This window comes from Xenopus laevis, chromosome 1L (assembly GCF_017654675.1).
Source record: "Xenopus laevis strain J_2021 chromosome 1L, Xenopus_laevis_v10.1, whole genome shotgun sequence".
Taxonomy (NCBI): domain Eukaryota; kingdom Metazoa; phylum Chordata; class Amphibia; order Anura; family Pipidae; genus Xenopus; species Xenopus laevis.
The window spans coordinates 127,846,547-127,867,046 of NC_054371.1; the positions used below are offsets into that span (position 1 = coordinate 127,846,547).

Sequence of the window (20,500 nt, forward strand, 5' to 3'; positions counted from 1 at the left end):
CTAGGGGATAAGGGGCATTGCCTCAGTTTTCTACAGCATTCATGATAAAAAATGTTTTTTGATATGGCGAAGATAAATACATGTATATAAGAAAAAACTGTGGAAAACTTAAGACTGGACATTGAAGGGCAGGCATTTAACCACTGACACAGACAATTGTAACTCAGTTTAAAGTCTATTTGCCATTTTTGGGAGACAAAACTGTGGCCTTCTTGATCATGATATGATAAGGGCTAGAAAACGGGTGTGCTTCAGCTTTGGTCTGACCATCCAAGTCAAAAATTCCAAATTGAATATCAGTATTTACTAGTAGGGATGGGCGAATTTTTTCGCCTTGTTTCGCCACGGAAATGACGCCCATAGACTTATATGGCGTCTTGCATAAAAAAAAAAAATGAAGCGCGTCAGAAAAAATTTCGCCGCGAGACAAAATTTTTAAAGTCTATGGGCGTCGGCAGCAAATTTTTGCTGAAACAAAACAAGTCAAATTCGCCCATCCCTATTTACTAGGTAATTCAGCCAACTGTTACCTGCCACATAGACAAGGCATAAACTAAATTGTACATTTCAAAAGTGGCAGCAAACTCAATTAATTGTCAACCGCAACAACTGCTTAATGGCCAAGCGTTTTGCTTGCCCAAACACATATGCAAGCTGACACAAAGCCTACAAACTAAATTATTGGAAACTGTGCTTATAGATCGGGCTGGGGCCCATCACATCATAGCGCTGTGAAGTGAGCATTTATATTACCTGGTGCCAATTTGTGACTAATTACACCCTGCTGCACAGCAGCGCCTTTTTGTTGTCAATAAATCACATTTCTTCCTAACACGGCAGTTAAGATAATATCGCCATGCTTGGGTGAAAGCATTCTCAAAGCCCTGTTATCTACTGTACGAATCTCATGTCAACAAGACCAAAGAACAAGTGCTAATGTTTCCAGTGAAGCCACGTCCTATGGGAATTCGCTAGAGTTAGCAGGGAATCCGATAGTAGAGGGAATTATGTCAGAGGGTTTTTTTTTCCTTCAGGGTCATACTATGTGGCTGTCAGCAGTGTCAAATGGAGCTGCTCCACAGCTGAATGGCCTGTGACTGGAATGTTGCACATCCTTGCACTTTGTGAGAGAGTGGATCAATGACAGCTTTTTGCTAGGCTTCAACTACTCCCCCCCCTGCTCCACTAATGAAATCTGCACTAAAAGGAATAAGACTAAGGCCGCTGGGCAGCCTGAAGCTGAGCATTAGGAAAGCTTGTGCTAAGCTTGTCTACAGTGTGCCAACAGCTCCTTTCATTTCCAATGACATTTTTAGAGGAGGTTAAAAGGAGCGACGGCCTTAGGCCCTGTACATACAGAAGGGCTCGATATGGTTCAGATCTGTGTCAGACCATTACATGTTTCACATGTTTAGCTTTCTAGTTGAATGTACAATAGCTGGTATAGCCCTGTTTCTCAACAAAAAAATTATACAATTTTTATAAATTCCTATAGCCTGTAAAATGGGTTTCTATACCCAAGAATTGCCTTTATATGAATATACACATTTTACTTTATCTCTAAGAGAAATACACATTATATTCAAGCAGGGTTTACAATAATGTTTTAATTTTATTCTGTAGCCTGGGAAGAATGAGAACATGATTCATTGGGGCTCATTTATAAACACTGGGCACATTTGCACCTGGGTAGTAACCCATAGCAACCAATCAGTGATCAGGACATTGTTGGATCCCCAAAACTATAAATGTCCATGTCATTGTATTGCACCAAAGGATTACATTATTCACCCAGAATGTGGTCTTATACTGTAGCTACATCCATTACTTTTATATCATGTTGTCAGTGATGTAGGGGGAGGAGTTTTATATGCTTTATACACACTGAAACAGTTGTATGTGAAGTAATGGGGAAAATGATGATGCATTCTTTTTATTTGATTTATTCAGTGTGCATCACTTCTAATTTAAAAGAAGATGACGTATCTCGAGTAAAACTGATATGGGGGGTGGAATGTGTGAGTGAACTGCAGTAAAGTAAATACAGCTTTGCAAAATCATTTTGTGACTATTGTTGGAAGACAACGTTCCTGTCTGTTTTTTGTCACTCACTTGATGATGGGTGAAGTTAAAGATCTGCTTTTCTGAGAGGACTCTGAGGTGTCTGGAAACCCCTGACTCTAATCATAAACACCACAGCTGGCAATGATGTGGCCAGAAAATAAAAAAAATAAAAAAATCACCTTGATCCAATGCACACATGCTTTGATGTGCCTGCAACAAGCGCCTTGGCCAAAGAAAAAGGTGCAGCTTTTTTAATATTTTTTTTCTTGACAGTCCTAAATCATAACCATATGGCTCAGCTCTGTAACTTGAAAAAAGAAAAGAAACATGCTCTTCTGAGAAACTCGAAGAAGCATCTAAAACTGATAACATGAAACAGGCCTAAAAATATTAAAGTAATAAATGATTTGGTAACTGAATGTGCATCTTTCTATCTACAGGGAGAAGGAAGGGTTCAGTGGTTAAGTCAGTGGACTGTCCTCCATAAGGTTAATTACAAAATATATTGTAAAGGATCTTATCATCATAGCAAAAATTGCAGCTTTCACTTAGGCACAAAACAGAGTGTTTCTTTGGAGGGAATTGGTAAAATGGTTGGGAATACAAAAATAGGTCTCTAATTGGGAACTTATACTTTAAACAATACACTTCTCTGTACATGTGGTATATACAAGCATGGTACCACAGAACAAGTATTGAACTCAGGCTTAAAATATAAGTAAAGAAGAATAAAAAAGAACCAACCTTCAACATAAAATGAGTTTGGTGCGTGAAAAATGTTATAACTCTGGTCTGGTTTTCACTTCTCAAAAAAAAGCTCTCAGCACAAGGTCAGGAACGGAATGCAGAGGCTGGGAGCAGTTTTTATCCCCTGTTGTTGTTACAGTCCTTGAGTTAGGACATGCATCTCCAGATAATGTCCAACTGCCCTAATTATTATCAGATTGTCCTAGAGCTCACAGAAACAGAAAACAGCATGTCTTATAGGCCTCTCATTCAGAAACAGTGGAACTCATTTTTATGGGTACTGATAATTTGCACAGAGTACTTTGATAGCTACAGCTAAAATGGATAGATACAGCAGATAGATAAATAGATAGATAGATAGATAGATAGATAGATAGATAGATAGATAGATAGATAGATAGATAGATAGATAGATAGATAGATAGATAGATAGATAGATAGATAGATTGTCAGGTGACTATATGGAAATTGTCAATGTTCACATTTTTATTAAGAATAAAGCCGTATGCTGTACTTCCATTCATAGATAGGATAGGTACTCACTAATGGTCTGAGAACTTTTAGAGGAGATGAACAATACCAATGATTGTGCAATCAGAATCTGTCTGGATCAGAGCTACGGGCCAATCAAAGCTCTACATTCTCAGAATGTCATCTAATGATAATGCATGACATGTCCACAGAGACACATGGTTCTGACCTAGCCTGTTCTAATATTTGCTGGCCCTGTCCTGTTTGATGCAATATTTTGATCGCCTGTTTGATCCTGCCTTCATCTTGAAGATGCTGTATTTTTGCTAGCACAGACCAAGGCCTCATTTACAAAAAGCCTCACACAGTAGGTGGTAATTGCAGAGCATAAAAAATCTTGTGCTCAGTGCAGAGAACGACATTAACTCTCTGTCCATGGGGCATGCCGTTGGTCTCTGTGCTCCAAACAGGAGTACAGAGGCCTCCATCTATTCTTCACATGCCCCACACAGAGTGCAAAGTGCAAAAAAGCAAAAAAGTTTTTTTGTACTTTGCACACTGCATGGGGCATTGTAAATGAGGCCTTAGGTCTTTTTGCTTGAACTACTTCTTGAACACTCTCAGTGGGTCAGCTTGTGTTCCAAATACACCACTCAGTTCATATCTGCAACTCAGTGTGACAATAATGCAATAACTGTATTACTTTCTGCTTCGGCATCTTCTTAGCAGATCAGCATTTCAAACTTGTGCATAAAGATTTTCCTGAAGTTTCCAAGTAAATCACTACGCTCATCTCCACTAATCTCACTAATTAGAGTTACCCTAGAAATACTTAATTGCTTCTTTTCAAGAAGGTTTCTTTTTTTTCTTATAAAACCCTAATTTAATTACCTGAACCAATCTAGGATTTTCTTGCATTTCCTAGCCAAATAACGCCTACTATCAAACACAAGACAGCCAGTCAATTGTTTGGCCCATTTCACTAAAGTCAAGCTTGTATATATTGTGACTTTTACTGATACAATCTAACGTATCTTCTTTGGAAATGGCACACATTCATAAGCCTTAAATGGACCAGCAAGATTGTGTGTAGATCGGAATGTTTATCATGAGCCTAAGGCTGAGGGCATTGGCACACGGGACAGCATTTTGCCTCCAGCACAATTTCCATTTTTGTGATAAAACACACTGTTATGGCATGTTTGACCTAAAAGGTGATCATCCCCCAAAAGAATGATCACAGTTTTTCGTTTTCCTTTCTGCTACTAATTGTCCGTTAACCATCCATTCATCCTGAGTCTCCAGTTTCTGTACGTGGGACTGTATCTTTTGTACATCTTATTATACTGCACCCCAAATGGAAACTGGCACAAGTACTTGCAAATTAAATGGCCTATTCCAAAAATGCACCACCGGAAAAAAAAAAAAAAATAACCCAACATAATTTACAAGGTTCTTTATGAAACAATAGCAATATAATTGCAAAGGATTCTGGGTGTTATCAAACAACTAACATGCTGAATAAGCTGAGCTTAGAGCTTTTTATCTAAATAGAGATTTCTGAAGCAGTTGTGTCTCTTCAGACTCTCCAGTACTGACAGGGTTATTGCGCAAGTCTATATTATGGGTTTTCATCTACAAATCATTGCTCCCTTGCACACAAAAAGGCACTGCTCAGCCAGAGACATATGCTAGATACCTCATTTGGGAAAAGGTAGCATATATTCTGAATTACTGTATAACAATGTTTATCTCTCTCCTTCTCTCTCTCTTCCGATGTCAGTAAGCCACTAGGGAAAGAAAAAAAATACTTAATTTGTATCAGAAGGACAATGCCTCTTGGAAGATAGCTCCAGTCCAATAAAGTACTTTGTAAGTACTCTTTTGCCAGAGGCCTTCATAAATCAGGCCAAGAAGGCGAAACAGACCAGAAGTGACTGGTAATGCCTAGTGAATTCCTTAGTGTGGCTCAGGATGATTCGGTGCGCATTGCACACAGATGTCAGGTATTTTAATAAAGAGCTTCATTGTACAAGGGTCCATTCCTCCTCCATAACCTTTTTTTTTTCATAGAGGGTGGGAAGGGAAAAGGAGGGGGAGAGTACTGCTCCAGCTGGGCCTGGAAACTCTGTCTGAGTCAGGAAAACCGCAGCTCATAAGCAAAGAGGAAGCATAATGTTCTACAAGGACAAAACATTAGCAAAAATGTCACTCAGGCCTGGTTCCACATGTTGGCTGCTTTAGGCCTCTTCCTTCTAGCATGCCCGAGCGATATAAATTCCATCTGCTCGGCAGCCAAGTGACAGAGAAGAAATGCCGGCATCTGGTCTCTATTGCTGTCGGCTTTTTTTTCTCTGTGTTCCGTGTTATTCCTTAGCTAGAAACATATGAGGAGATGAAGGTGCTGGCAAGCGACTTTAAAAAGCTGCACTGGCACAAACACTGCTTTCTGATGCTTTTCACACTTCACTATGGAGTTTTACAGGGAGAGGAACTGATAAACTGGTGTCTCAGAGCCAATGTGCCTGGAGGTTATTTTGTGTGTGTTTTTATGGCCTCATCTGTAGTCTATATCTGTCAGCCTGTCTCTGTCTGTCTGTCTGCCTACCTAGCTATCTCTTTATTTGACTAACGTTACATACTTGTTAATAGCAATATTAGGATAACCGTTTGCGCATATAAAGAATGAGGTTTTTTTTTTCTCATGACATTTTATGACTATCACAACAAAGGTATGGGATCTGGAAACTGTTATCAAGAAAGCCCCAAATTACAGAATGGCTGTCCCCATAGACTCCATTTTATCCATATAATCCAGATTTTTAAAATGTTTTTCCTTTTTCTCTGTAGTAATAATACAGTGCCCTGTACTTGATCCAAATTAAGATATAATTAATCCCCATTGGAAGCAAACCCAGCCTATTTGTCTTATTTAATGTTTAAAGGATTTTCTAGTAGATGAAGGTATGAAGATCTAAATTACAGAAAGGTCCAGAGCTTTCTGGATAACAGGTCCCATACCTGTATTGTAGTCATCCTTTATTATTCTGTCTATCTGGCTTGGGTTTTTAACTCTTATTTTTTTCTCTTTTCCTTTGTTGGTTTAACAATTGACTTTTTGTCCATTATTCTGCCCTCCCCATACCTCACACCCAATACCTATCCTCAGTCTCCCTATTTATCTGTCTGAGATATGTACAGTGTGTATATCTATCAATCAGCATCTACCTACAGTATATGTGAAATCTAGCATCTGTCAATCTCAAAATACAGAGGAGCTCCATGATTTAAGTCGTGTTTTCTAAAGACCCTCTACTGAAATTTTCAGAGAACAAAAACACTTTAAAACTAATGTTTCCATCCAATTAGGATAAGAACCAGTGAGATGTCTCTATTTTGTAGGTTACCTCTTAGTTAAGAACTTGTTTGCTGTATAATATTTTTTTCCCTAGGTACTGTATGTGTATGATCCTCAAGCTTTGAAAAGGGATGCTTAGCATTTGATTTAAAAACATAACTACTCCGGTACATAAAAAAAGACTTGTCCCCTCAACTTTTCTCTCTCAGATTTAATGATAGCACATCTTATTCCATGAGTGACTCGCTGACGCTCCTAGCTTGGTGCTTAGTGGCTGGCTTGGGTTCCGCCTGTCTCCAAATGACAAGCGATGGACCTGATCACTTGGGAATGCAGACTGTGAGTTATTAATAGTGACTGGTATACTACCTGGGAGACAGGTTGAGAGGGGGGAGGGAGATTATTTATAAATGAATGGTTAACAGCTGTACCTACTGCTAAGCATTACATGGATGCCATAAACTGTAGAGCTCAGAGTGCGAGTTATTCAAGCACAAACGACCTGCCTGTCACTGCAACGAGCAAAACGCTGGCAAATTGAAGTCAAGAGGGAGACAGAATGAGGGGACGCTGAAACAATGCTATACTCTCAGGCGGCACTGTCATGACAGAGTACAGAATGGAAATGAGAAATAGACAGCCCTATCATGAAATACGATTCTCCTGCAGCATAGATATCTCCACAATAAAGTCGCATGATCTAAAGTATTTCATAGCAGAGTCTCCTCCGCCTTCCTCTTTATCCCCTCCCCGTCCTTCAGGCCTTTTAGCAGAACAGATGTAAAATGTGTCCAGCACAGATGCCACGACATAGGGAACAAACACATTTTTATAAGGAATAAAATGTGTTATTTTATCTGGTAAGGCGTCATCCATCCGTCCGGTATTTCCATGGATTTTATATTTTTGTGGTGCAGAATAAGAGGATAAGAATACACCAGCCATGCACTCACTACCACTGAGAAATATTTGTGTAGGGACCCATAGGGTTAAACTCCTCTACTGGCTCAGGAAGTTCCAGTTATTGTTTTCTATGACCTTTGGGAGGAATGTATAAGGTTGTTAATATAAGTTTCTGCTCATAGTTAGTAAAATAGGAGGAAGCACATGACTTTTTCTATTTGGACTCCACCTGTCACCAGTGGTGATGCTAATAGGAAGCCTGGAGCAGAAGACACCTGTAAAGCCCGTGTGGCCTAAGGAAGCCAAGTTAGGGAGCAGGGAACCCATAAATCAAGCTGTAGTTAGTGATATTTACAGCTCCTGTGATGGTGCACACAATAGGTGGACCATTTGGAAACAGCAGCTCTTGGATCCTAGAAGTGACTAGCTTCAGTCTTTCAGAGGCTTCCAGACCACTGGAGGGGGATCCAGACCACTAGCAGGTGAACTGAAACTTTGCCAAGCCCCATCTCATCTCTGGCCTGCATATCAACTTATTATATTAATGTCACTACCTGCAAAGCTACCTTTGGTGGATCAAGATGATATAATATACATGATATCATGAACAGCCACTTAGTGTACAAGGCCCTCAAACATGAACCACAACAGATTCTCATCTATCCAGAGTCCTTACAATAGCAGACATTCCATCATGGAGCTTCTGACTGCCTTACTAGATAACCCTAATATGCTTCAATCCTACAGCAAACTAATGTAGGAGCTACCCTTCCAACAGAGCTAACAATGGCTATACAAAACTCTTCATCACTAGATGCACACCACCTGATACCCCTATATCAATGGAGTAGCTCAAAAAGTAAAATTTGACTGCTTAGAAGTTTGTAGCCATGCATCTGGGTTAATTTATTGTAGAGGTGTAAGGAAGGCATTTTACTCTCATGTGACTTGAATGGGTACACTTTATACTGAAAATGGAAGTTGCCAATTACAATACAGGGAGGAGTTATTTTTTCCATATGTATAAAGCTGGCCATAGACGCAAAGATCTGATCATACGAATCGAGGATTCGTAAGATTTTCGGACTGTCTGTGGAGAGTCCATACATTTTTCGTCTGGCGGAGATCGGTCGGACAGGTTAAAAGATTTCTGTCGGCTGCGGGTAATATCTCTGCATGTATTGCCGATCATACGATTTTCAGAGGGAGTCACTAGCTTTGGTCGGACAACTTTCGTATGATTGCTGTCAGGGGCAGAACATCGGCTGATCTGTTCTTTTGTAATTTATTTGATTGGAATGGTTAGTGGCAGGTCGGGAGATGGGGAAGTCAGTACGTTGATTCGTATGATCGGATCTTTGTGTCTGTGGCCAGCTTAAGAGAAGGGTTAGCAGTATATGGGCTTTTTGGAACTGATTGTACACTAATAATATTAATGCAGAGTGCTAGCTGTTGTTCATCCTCCTTTAAACATTGCTTTACAAAGCTGCCGGAGAGATCAGTAAGATAGCAGTAAACAAAAGCCACAGGATAACTATAAAACATATGGTGCCTAACCACTAGTCTGTTTATTTTATGGAAGACCACATTATTTACAGTGTATTGCGGTCAAAATTAATAGACGGGTGTTATACAAAAAAAAAGGAGGGAAATAAACAAATAAAACAGCCTTTTCGTTCTTTTTTCAATTATTTACACAAATTTCATCCAGCTTGTCTGCACATCTGCAGCAAGTCTTTCCACAAACACAATGTTTCATGATTGTTTTTGTATGTTTTTTAATGAGCTCTAAGGAAATAGATGTAATCCAAAGGAAAAAGAATACTGCCAGCGATAATGAAAAGCGGCCTACGGTGTGAAAACTTGGTAATTTTCTGTCATGCAAGGTTTATAAGGATACTCTGCAAGGAGCATGCAAATAAAAAAAAAAAACAGTAATTTTACATTAACTAGCTCATTTGCTAAGTCTCATCCAAAAGCTTTAATACATTAACGTTAATTCTTTGTATCCTCTACATGCATTTGCTACAGCAGACCCTGTAACTGCAGGGAGTTTGGTAAGAACCCACATCAAGTCTAACCTGCACCTGCGGAAGATCATGGGTAACACACTGTAGAGGAAGGCCCTGACATTTATAGTAGGGAAGTCCAATCAACCCGCCTTACACTACTGTGCAATTCCCTCTATCCTTATTGTGCCCCTGTATGGCACAGTTTTTATTTCCATCCCTGGTCTAAAAACTATACAGTTATAGCCTAGAATGTTTTCTGAATGTATAAAATGGTTAACTGTCTTTTAAGACGTATTGATTGTGATATTCACAATGAAACATATTGCAAGTAGTGATGGGTGAATTGAAAAATTTGCGACGCTCACATCAATATTGACACCGGCGTTAAAGTCAATGGGCGTCCGAATAATGTTGACGTGGGACAGTTGTGATGCGAGGGACTTTTCCAACGTGCGTCCAAAATTCCCCGCAAATTCACGCCTGTCGAATTTATTCGCCCATCACTAATTGCAAGTGATTTGAGGTGGAAAGTGTTTATATTAGCTTTTTTCTTGTATGAAGTTTGTTAGTTTTCCTAACATCTTTGATGCACTTGACATTCCTTGCAAAATATTTTGTAGAATAATTGAAGACTGTAAACAAATTTCAGTAAATCAATTCACTGATGTAATATGCATAATTTACTAATTCCTTATTGGGAAATAAAGTGTTCCTTATCGCAACGCCAGTAAAAAAAAAAAACAGCCATAGCTCCAACAATATATAGGATGGCAAATAAGTCTTTGCCTGATATTTCATCATCATTGACCTTGAAGCAGACACTTGTCAAATTGTGTGCTATGGGTTACATTACTGGGGCAAATTTTCCCTTGGTATTAAATAACCCTATTTCAAATACATTTAGACACATTCTTACTATATGGCATCTTTATAATAAAAATGTTAAAGAAGCTAAAACATGTGTTTGATTACATATTTTTAAAAGTTCTCTACCACTCAGTTTAACTTAAGAAACCACTCACATGAGCAGTGAACTATTTTCATGATTACTTAACAAGTTCACTGTACATCATTTATAAAGTGTTAAAATGGCAAGACTCCCTACAGTATCTGTAATAATTAGCAGTTGTAGTTAAAATAAATGGCCATATCCATTGACAAAAGAATACCTTGCTATATTGCTCTAGATGAAAATTCCAAGGAAACATTTGCTGCCATCAATTGCAAAGATACACAGATACAACTAAATGATTGTTTGTTTGGACTGCTGATATTTATATTGTATATGTTATAAATATGTTATAAATAAAATGTATTTTGACTTTTGCACAGATGGCAAGTGTCGGCACCACCCTCTGAAAAAGAAAATGCATTCATGTAAATCGTGTGTTTTATTAAACGAATGAACAAAGTTATCTATGAAGCCCAAATTTTTACAAAGTTCTCTTACCTGAAGTATGTATCCACGGACATAGTCCCGTAATGTCCATCCCAGACCATGTAAGATATGTAGTACCTCTTCCTGTTTCAGGACACTGAAAAGCCGGTCCAGGAGAATTTTGAGTCGCACAGGCACAGCCTGTGTACCGTACAGCATAAGGCTGCTAATGTCAAACACCACATTGGACTGTACAATTTCAACTTGTGTAGGGTGGTAGAGGTGTTGAGTACTGAGCTTGTCCAAAGCTGCATTCATGGATAAAAACAAAAAGAGAGAAATGGCACAGGCATTAAAAGATCAGCCAATCATACTGACGACTAGAAAGTAGATTTATGAAACAGGCTTGTTATGTCTTACACAGTTTACAGCTGTCAAGATTACTGGTACAGAGACATTGACAGCATTTCTTTATTTCATTATTCAATGGCCTCATAAAATCTGGCATATTTATCAAGCTATGTATTGATTCTATGCTATTGAGCATCTTTCTTTAAAATTCCAGCATACAAAAGCAATGAGAATTGGAATAAAACACAGCCATAACTGCTGCTTATTTAGTTTTTACGCAGAGACTGGAAGCACACAGATTGACTGAGTTTTATATGCATTCCTATTTATACACTCACATATATAAAAGTTAGCTTTAACTCACAGTTCGGGAAACACTGTTCTGTTGTATATGTGATGCTGTATAAACCATATTTGACTTGAGAGACTCCACCAAAAGGCTTGCAATTCTGTTTGGGATTAGGCCAGATACAAGCCTTTTCCCAGTAATTTGCATGTGCAAATTAGGATTCGATAGCCTGATAAATCCAAAAAAAGTGGATTTGGTGCATCTATCTTAATGATGTTCTCTAAATTTAGTTCAGAACTTTGCTTGTTTAATGGCGAAGGTGTCAAAATATCAGATATTCAGCCTATATAAGTGCCACTAACATTCATTTTCTGTGAAACTTACCTCTCTTCCCAAATTTTGTAATTCTATCTATTTTCAGTGGCCTTTAACAATTAAGAAAATTGCTTCAGTATGAAGTGTTCTTCAGCTCCCAGCTGGTAAATATTTGGAGTCCGAATGTTGTTGTTATTGTTGTTCATTTAGAAAGTGCCAACACATTCACGATGATTGCAAATTAAGGGTGGGGAAATAAAATAACAAAAACATGTATGTCTTCCAGAGGTGTACCCAATGGAAAAAAAGTCCCAGGAACCTTCAGTTTTTCCTGCATCCAATTTATTATTAGCTAGAGGTGAAAAGCTCTTATGTTACCAGCACATGTGAATGTTTATCTGATAAGCACTCCAGCTGCGGGCATCACTTTTACCAGCCAAACCTGTCCTCTTTGTGAATGCCCTGAGTCTGAATGTGTGCAGTCACTAAGGAAGGAGCAATTACATGCAAGGAGAGGGGGACTTAATGAATCTTAAAACCACATACTTTGCAGAGTAAAGAAGCGGACATTTTGGAGGAAATAGACTGAAAAGGGTCCTTGTGTTCCAAAAGAATGACATACACAGCTGCGGCAAATTCTAAATTTAAAGTGCTTACTTCTTTGGGGGGGTTTTTGTGTGACCGGTGAGTTAGTAAGGTTTGTTTTGGTTGAACGTCAAGAACATATTGGCTTACTAGTCAGAAGGGGAACCAGTGCTTTTAACTTGGTACTGTATTTATCTACATGCGACTCAGTAGGCTGGTCCTGCATATTCTCTGCTGGGACACAATGAGATAAACTGTATCCATGCAATGTCCAACTGCCTGCTCGGCTGTCCTATAGAGGTGCTAAGAATACCAGATATTATTGCATGTTTTTCTGGCTACCATTAGGAAAATGCCTCTGTCAGATATAGAAAGTTCAAGCAAGAAAATCCAACCTATGGTAGATAATTTCCCATTGCACATGTATATACAATACACAAGAGCCATGCATGTCCTGTAAATTATATTGGTATAAACAGTGCTTAGTGATGTCATGAGTTATAACCATTCCTTAGTGATGTCATTTCTTTCACATAACTCACTGAAACATGTATATTATACTAAATAATGTACCCCCCTCTCTATTGAAAAATATGAGGCTATTATAAGTCACCTCTGAGTTCCATGACCTCTATAAAGGCACTGTGCCTTCGGCCTTGTACATTATTCACTATATATTGCTCTATGTAATAATACACACAAACATTTTTGGAAAGCTCAATGTGAGTCCCCAGCATTTGTATTTCCTGTAACTTCCACTCATTAAATAAAAAGGCAGATAAAATATTTTTTGCAATAATTTATGCTTTTTTTTTTTTTTACTTTAGGGCTATGGCATATGTGGCATATTGATTGTGCTACTTTTGGGGTTGCCAGTCAAAAAAAAATCTGCTAACATAAAATGATCACTATTGCCATATATTATATACATAATTGTTCTCTCTCACACCGACATGCAGGAGTTAATCTGGGCCATCTGGGGACCCCGTCTTTCCTCAGTGCTGCAGAACTCTCGAAGGAATTTCTTAAAACCTCAGAGACACAGTGCAGCTAAGCTAATTGGTGGTGGATTATTCCATTTGTGCCAGTCTGCATTTGTCACTATTTGTATTTCCCTTCAGTTGCGTGGGACATCCTTGACACTTCATGAATAATGCAATTTGAATCTTGTGGATTTGGATTAAGAAAGATGTTTAAAGATCTGTAAATAACCCATATCATGCATACATATTTTTTTTATAAATTTACAGAACACTTAAAAGCTGGGGTAATGTAAAAAATGATGTCAATGGAATAGAAACTTGCAAAATTAAGAATAGAAATGTATATTGTCGATTATTACATTGTATACAGGCAGACACAGTCATCAAAGGGTCTGATTTATTAAATAAAAATAGTTGCTTAATACCCTTGCTTTTCCCCAAATCATGCATTGTGACACTACTGCTTAGCAACTGTAAAGGGCAGAAGGGGGGTCAAAAAATCTCCCTTCTTTTACCACAGCTGCTGACCATCATATATGTAGAAAGAATTAAGCGGCAGTTGTTCTTAGAAGGTTCATTATCCCCTAACAACTTGAATAAGGTACCTACAACAGTAGTGGTATGGTAAGAAGTATAGTGGTATAGTAACAATAAGCAGTTTTACAGAGGTTTATGCACCATTACCTCTCAAGGAGATAGGAAAAATGTGAAGAAATAGTCTTCACAGTCCAGTGGAAGCCTCACAAGAAAATAAATATCTCAAGTCTCTTTCTATATGGTGGTCCCACATCTGAAGCTTGTGTCATCTGGGGAGTTCAAACTAAACACTACCTTTCCTTGGTGACACAAGAGCTGCTATTTCTATACTTCCAAACATATTTCATATTTCATTTATTTGTGCAACTGGTGAAGCCATCCAGCCCTTTATCAAGCTGCTATTTCTAAAATGGCCATAGACTGAAAGATTCAGTGGCCATACATTGAAAGATTTGTTCAATTGATAAGGTGGATAAACCAGTGGATCTTTTGCTGATATGCCCACCTTCCGGTGGGCGATATCACATTGATCTAATCAGGCTGAACAATTGGATCATATTGACGAGATAGAGACTGTCGGAGCGAGGACAGCATCAACAAGCCAATGCTTTCTTCACCCTGGCTGTCCAAATCAGCCTGGGCTGGAAGTTAAAATAGTGGCCTTATTCTCCAGGTTCACAGCATATCCACAGTGGTACTTGGTGGAGACCAAAGACGATGAGCCATATGCTTACTCTGCTAAGGACAGAAATTAGGCACAAAACACAAAGTTTTGTACGACTGTCTGTACGTGGATGGTGACCCGACAATCCCTAAAATGTAATTTGCTGCAAAACCACATCTGCCAGCGTGCAGAGTGTCAACCAATGAGAAACTGAAGTGGAGCTCCTTTTGTTTTCCTGTACCCCTTTTTGCCCTAGTGCAAACTAAATAATAAAATGCCAGACATACCATGTACTCTTTATAGGTATCCCCTGCAGGCTGTTGGGTTAAATACCGCCATGGTCAGCCCATATATGGCTGCCTTTAAGGGTTATACTAATAATTGGCAAACTTCTCCTTCCATGTTGGGATGAGGGAACTTTTTTTTGGCCAGTGTACTTTTTCAAAGTGTCACCAGCAGTGACTGCAAATCCATGCAAGAATTTTATGTGTTGCCAGAAGAAAAATGCACAAAAAGTCTAGGTATCAATATTACATTAGGTGCCCCTTGCCTTTCTCATCAACCAATGGGATTGGAGCCCATCCCGGCTACTGACCCATTTTGTTTATCACTGCTAACTTGTTTAGTTTCTAAAAGTGAGCAGAAGAAAAATTCAAGAGGAAATGCTGCACACAGTCTGCGCTAAATACAAAAATATCAGCAAACAGAAATATTAGAAAAAGCTTATAATAGGCCTAGCCTATTAAGGCCTAAACTAAAAATACATTGCAAACATTCTATTCAAGGGGTAATCAGTTTTTTTTCCAAATCACCAAAGGCATTAGAAATATGCAAGGCACTTTGACTTCATAAATTAATTGTTATGTCCTTTTATCACTCTTGAACAAGTACAGCATTCCTGAGCGTATTTTTTTATTTTTTAAATTGAAAAAAATGTAACGTTCCACTAGTAACTATGAAGGTTTAGATTAAATAAATTAGTTACAACTGCAGAAAACAGTGTAATTACAGCAGTGGGGAGCTGGTATTTTGTATTCCAAGTTAGCCTGCTGAATGAAGGAGGTGTAGAATAGTAATTCAACCGGCTGCTTTTTAACATGCGTTTGCTATTGTCTTATGATTTAATCATTTGTGCTTTTTTTAACTAAAACTATTTTAAAGGCAGCAAACAAGTCAGAATCTTGAAGAAGGCACACTGCAGTCCTTGGGCACTGATTTAGAAGCCTATGTGTGCTGCTTGGAGGGAAAAATGTTTCCCAGTCTTGTGCTGATGAGCCATCAAATCCAGTTTGACAGGTACCAGGAAGCCTCTACTAGGCAAGGAGTAGGAAGTCATTAGGAGGAAAGCTGGTGTTTAGAAATCTGAATACGGGAGGTGCATCCCACATCTTTAGTGACTGCTGGAATGTTAAAATTCTTTAAGCTCTTCAGCCTTTTCATTTGTCATATGGCAGTAGTATGTATGTATATTTTTAGTAGTAGTATAATCAAGTCTGTGTTGTTCCTTTATGAGCTAAAAGTATTTAAGGATGCCCCTGGACATTGTTTTTGGATATGTTGTTTTTGAATAATAAGAGAAAGTGTAACTCAAAGAATTTTCCAATTTAGTGTATATTAAAGAAGTAAATAGTTCTAGTAAATATAGGGCCCCTTAACATGCCCCCCTCACAAACTGCACCAGGTGGACCCCCCAACGGCCCTGCTCTTCTAAATCTGAGAGGAAAATACATAGCTGAGCAGATTTGGTGGATGTAATGTACTTAGCTTCCTGTCCTTGTTCCCTTGATTTGTTTGTCAACCAGAAGCATGCATACTAGAAGCCAGGTAGATGTTGACTTCCAGGACACATGTTCTTGTAGCAGGAAGCTGTAGGGTCAGACACAGTAGAATGCAAACCCTGCTGAACACTTCTGCTTTTTCTGCCTAGTTAGGGAGCAACAGGGCCATAAAGGAGGTCTGGTTGGTGTGATTGGGATTCTGTGTAGATAAGCTTTCCATTAGAGACCAACAGGCCAGATGGGGATTAGTGTGAGCCCTTATCTTTCTCAAATGCTCCCTTGATATCTTCATATACCACTCCAAGGGGTATATTTATCAAAGAGTGAAGTTACAGATCACCACAGACCTCTAGAGTGAAATTCTGCCACTCTCCATTCATTTCTAAGGGATTTTTAACATTTATCAATGGCTGAAATTGAAAGTTCCCCCTTTCATAAATGAATGGAGAGAAGCAGAATTTCACTCTAGTGGACTGTAGTGATCTGTAACTTCACTCTTTGGTAAATATACCCCCAAGAAAAGAGTAGTACAGTGCTCTCTCATCAGATAAAACAGTATGGGCAGTAGAGTCTTTTCCTTTTGCTTTTATTGCCTTTTAATATATGTGTGCATATAACAACAACACATGATCAGTAATATCTTACCATGGGCCACCCAGCCATGTTTACACTGGTCACAGGTTCTTAAGTTAATCTTCCCAGGCTGGAAACATTCGCAAGTGCAATTTACAAGTGTACATCGGATGGCCTAAAAGAGAGAAACAGGCATGTTAGGATGACAGGTCCACTTAAATGCTACTGTGCTTATTTAATATCTAAAATTAAGTATGGTGATAATATACAAGATAATAAGCCTTTAGCAACATCACTTTAATTGATGTAATGTCCTGAAAATCTTTTTAGGAAATTGTATTACAACATTTTGGGGGATATTGCCTTAGCAACTGTTTGCTCTGGTCAGTAGCTGTACCCTCTTGCACCTGTACCGTTTTGCACTGAATCAATTCTGTCTCTATATTCGGGTATGCACAGGTAAATGCTGAAGGAAGATATATGTGGTATACAATAGAGTTTAGAGACCATTCTGCCTTCTTCTCCAAGGTGGAAGGTAGGTAGGTGAAACACCTACCTTACTGTGCTGCCTAGAACCATGAAGAACTTTCGAAACATTAAGATGCTGTTTATTTTTGGTCTTGAGATATTAATGATCCCAACTCACCATCATATATATATATATATAGCCATCAAATGCGGGACATCAGAAATATTTAAACATGGATATTAAACATTTTTCTCCGTAAGAAGGTCTCTTAAAAACATGAACCCATTTATCTAAAACTCTAAAATGATATGGGTTTTACCTTAACCTTTACCTTTTGTCAAAGCCTACCACCTGCCTTGACAAACATGAGCCACGAGGTCCTCCATTGCCCATGTAACCAAATAATGAAAACCATTTGTATAATAACATACATATCCTCCCTGTTTAGAATTTAAAATGTATGCATAAAATGCATGTATAAATGATATATTATCTTGTTATTTGAAGTTAACTGTTAACCTAATAGAGGCAACAATCTTAAGTTTCACTTTTCGGACTTCCTGTACTCTACAAATTACAGTGGTTTATCTAAGTATAGACGACAAAACCTGAATATTTAAGGAATACTTATTGCAGCCAGCTGCTTTAAATAAATGCCCTACTATCTTTATATGGCTCTTGGCATGTTTATTATATTGTACTAAGCGTTCATTCTATTATTAGTTTATAACTCTTCAGTAATGCCTCTTTTTAATTTGTCACTTGCCAGAAATAAATTGCCTTGGCCTATATGGTAGTAACAGCTCCCCACCTTCATCATGTAAACTGCTCGATGGCTCATTCTGCAAACTATATAAGTGTGTGTCCCTGATTAACGGAAATAGTAATATGAAATATATTACCAGCGACATCTGCTGATGAAGCAGGAATAATATATATGCCTGTAGGTTAACAGAGGGGAAGAAGGGAGATCATGCTGAAAGGTCCAGCTTCATGTTCAATAGTTTATTGACTCGATGATATATCACGTCTGCACTTGTCAGTAATGGTGTCTTTCTTTAATATGTTCACTAATTAATGAACTCTGTAATTAATTGTGCTTCTTCACAAGGGAAAGTTTCAAGAGGACAATGTGATTTTAACTCTTAACTCTGAAAGACTGCAAACACAGAGGATCCAGTTAACTTGGTTCACAAGGGATTGAGTGACATGCATACTGATGTGACTGCCAGAATCCGTTGATATCTATAACCCAGAATGAGATGCCCTTTGTGCCCAAAGCCTTAAAGGGACAGTAATGCTACACAAGACTACTTTTTATAAGAGGCCAAATTGTGGAAAAAAATAGACTTCAAGCCAAAAGAGAATTTGAAGTACTGTATTTGCTTTGATTTTACATACTAACTTATAGATATGTAAAAGATACCGTTATAGAACCTTTTATGTGGAATGCTCAGGACCTGGGGTTTTCCGGATAAGGCATCTTTACGTAATTTGGATCACCATCCTTAAATATACTAAAAATTATTTAAAGAATAAATAAACCGAATAGGATTATTCTACCTCGAATAAGGATTAATTATATCTTACTTGGGATCAAGTACAAAGTACTGTTTTGTTATCACAGATAAAAATTTGAATTATTTGATTAAAATGGAAGCTATGGGAGATGGCCTTCTCATAATTTAGCTTTCTAGATAATGGGCTTCTGCATAACAGATCCCATACCTGTGTGTCAGCAAGTTATGCATACTCATTTACTTTTAGTATGATGCAGAATGTAACAGTTGCAAATTGTTAATTTTTTACTTGTTGTGGGTTTTAAATGATTTAGCTTTTTGTTCATTAATTCTCCAGTTTGGCAGCTATCTGGTTGCTAGAGTCTATTTTTCCATAGCAACCAGGCAGCTGGTTGAATGAGAGACTGCAATGTGAAAAGGAGAGGGTCTGAATCGAGACCTAAGCAATAAAAAATAACAAAAACAAAGAACTGTAACCTCATAGAGCAATAGTAATTTGGCTGCTGGGGTCAGTGAAAGCCGAAAAGAGGCATAAGAGAAAAGTATATAATTAAATAGCTACAAAAAACAATTAAAACATTTCTAAGAATAGGCCATTAACATACCAAAAAAATAACTTAAAGGTGAACCACGCCTTTTGCATATTGCTTTATAGGTTAGGGTTATTCACAATTTCGGGGAATATAAATAGTTATAAAGGGTCAACACACAAATATTACAAGCATTAAGTGCTTAATTATATATTAATTATATATAAGAGTTCTATAGTGAAAATAAGAAAGGAGTATCTATACATTTATGGCAAAATAAAATGTCCATATTTTGAAATGCAAGGTCACTGCCATTTAACACAGAGAGTACGTCTTCATTAATAGGCCTAATAATATTCTGCATTTCTAGCAGCGAAAACAAAATACACAACAAAACGAGTATTGCAAAGTCAAAAAAAATTTACATCCGTTTTTACTTTTTGTACTGCAAGAACAAAAAAAAGTGTATTCTTATGAACGCTCTCTGAAGAATTCATCTTTTAAGCCAAGCTTTATCCTATAATTTGGTCCTGCTGGGTGCACAGTATACATTTAAACACAAACGCTAGGCCAATGAAAAAACGAACACATTTACTGTGAACAAAAACTACAAACTGAACGTTGAAATTTTAATATATTTCAACTTATCTCTTTAACTAATGTGGAGAACACAAACCCTACAGGAATTCTCCGCAAACTGGTAATTACAGTTGGATCCCTTTTTTTACAATACGTATGTAAAGTCAAATGCGAGCCATTCCTGCTTTTTTCATGTACGTTACAATAGAAGTTTTAGCATAAAAAAGATGAAAAGTCTACAAAAACGTACCCTTTTACGGCAAATTGTCCTTTAGCTATGTACATTGAGCAATAATCTTTATAGGAGATAGACTTTTCTTTTAACAAGATAGAGCTCCTGCATTTTATCAGTTATTTCGTTTTGCAGTGTTCTTCATTCTTTAGTGCTCACATC

At 37.9% G+C, this 20,500-nt stretch overlaps 1 protein-coding gene across 4 annotated transcripts in view; it reads right to left on the reverse strand.

Moving 5' to 3' along the window:
- Nucleotides 1-20,500, reverse strand: part of bnc2.L (basonuclin 2 L homeolog) — a 179,692-nt gene that overhangs the window by 63,422 nt on the left and 95,770 nt on the right. For all 4 annotated transcript variants that reach the window (XM_018257288.2, XM_018257278.2, XM_018257295.2 and 1 more), the window contains 2 exons: nucleotides 17,081-17,183; nucleotides 11,006-11,241 (listed from right to left, as the gene is read on the reverse strand). In XM_018257288.2, coding sequence (XP_018112777.1) covers nucleotides 11,006-11,241; nucleotides 17,081-17,183 — 339 coding nt within the window. The remainder of the gene's footprint in view (nucleotides 1-11,005; nucleotides 11,242-17,080; nucleotides 17,184-20,500) is intronic.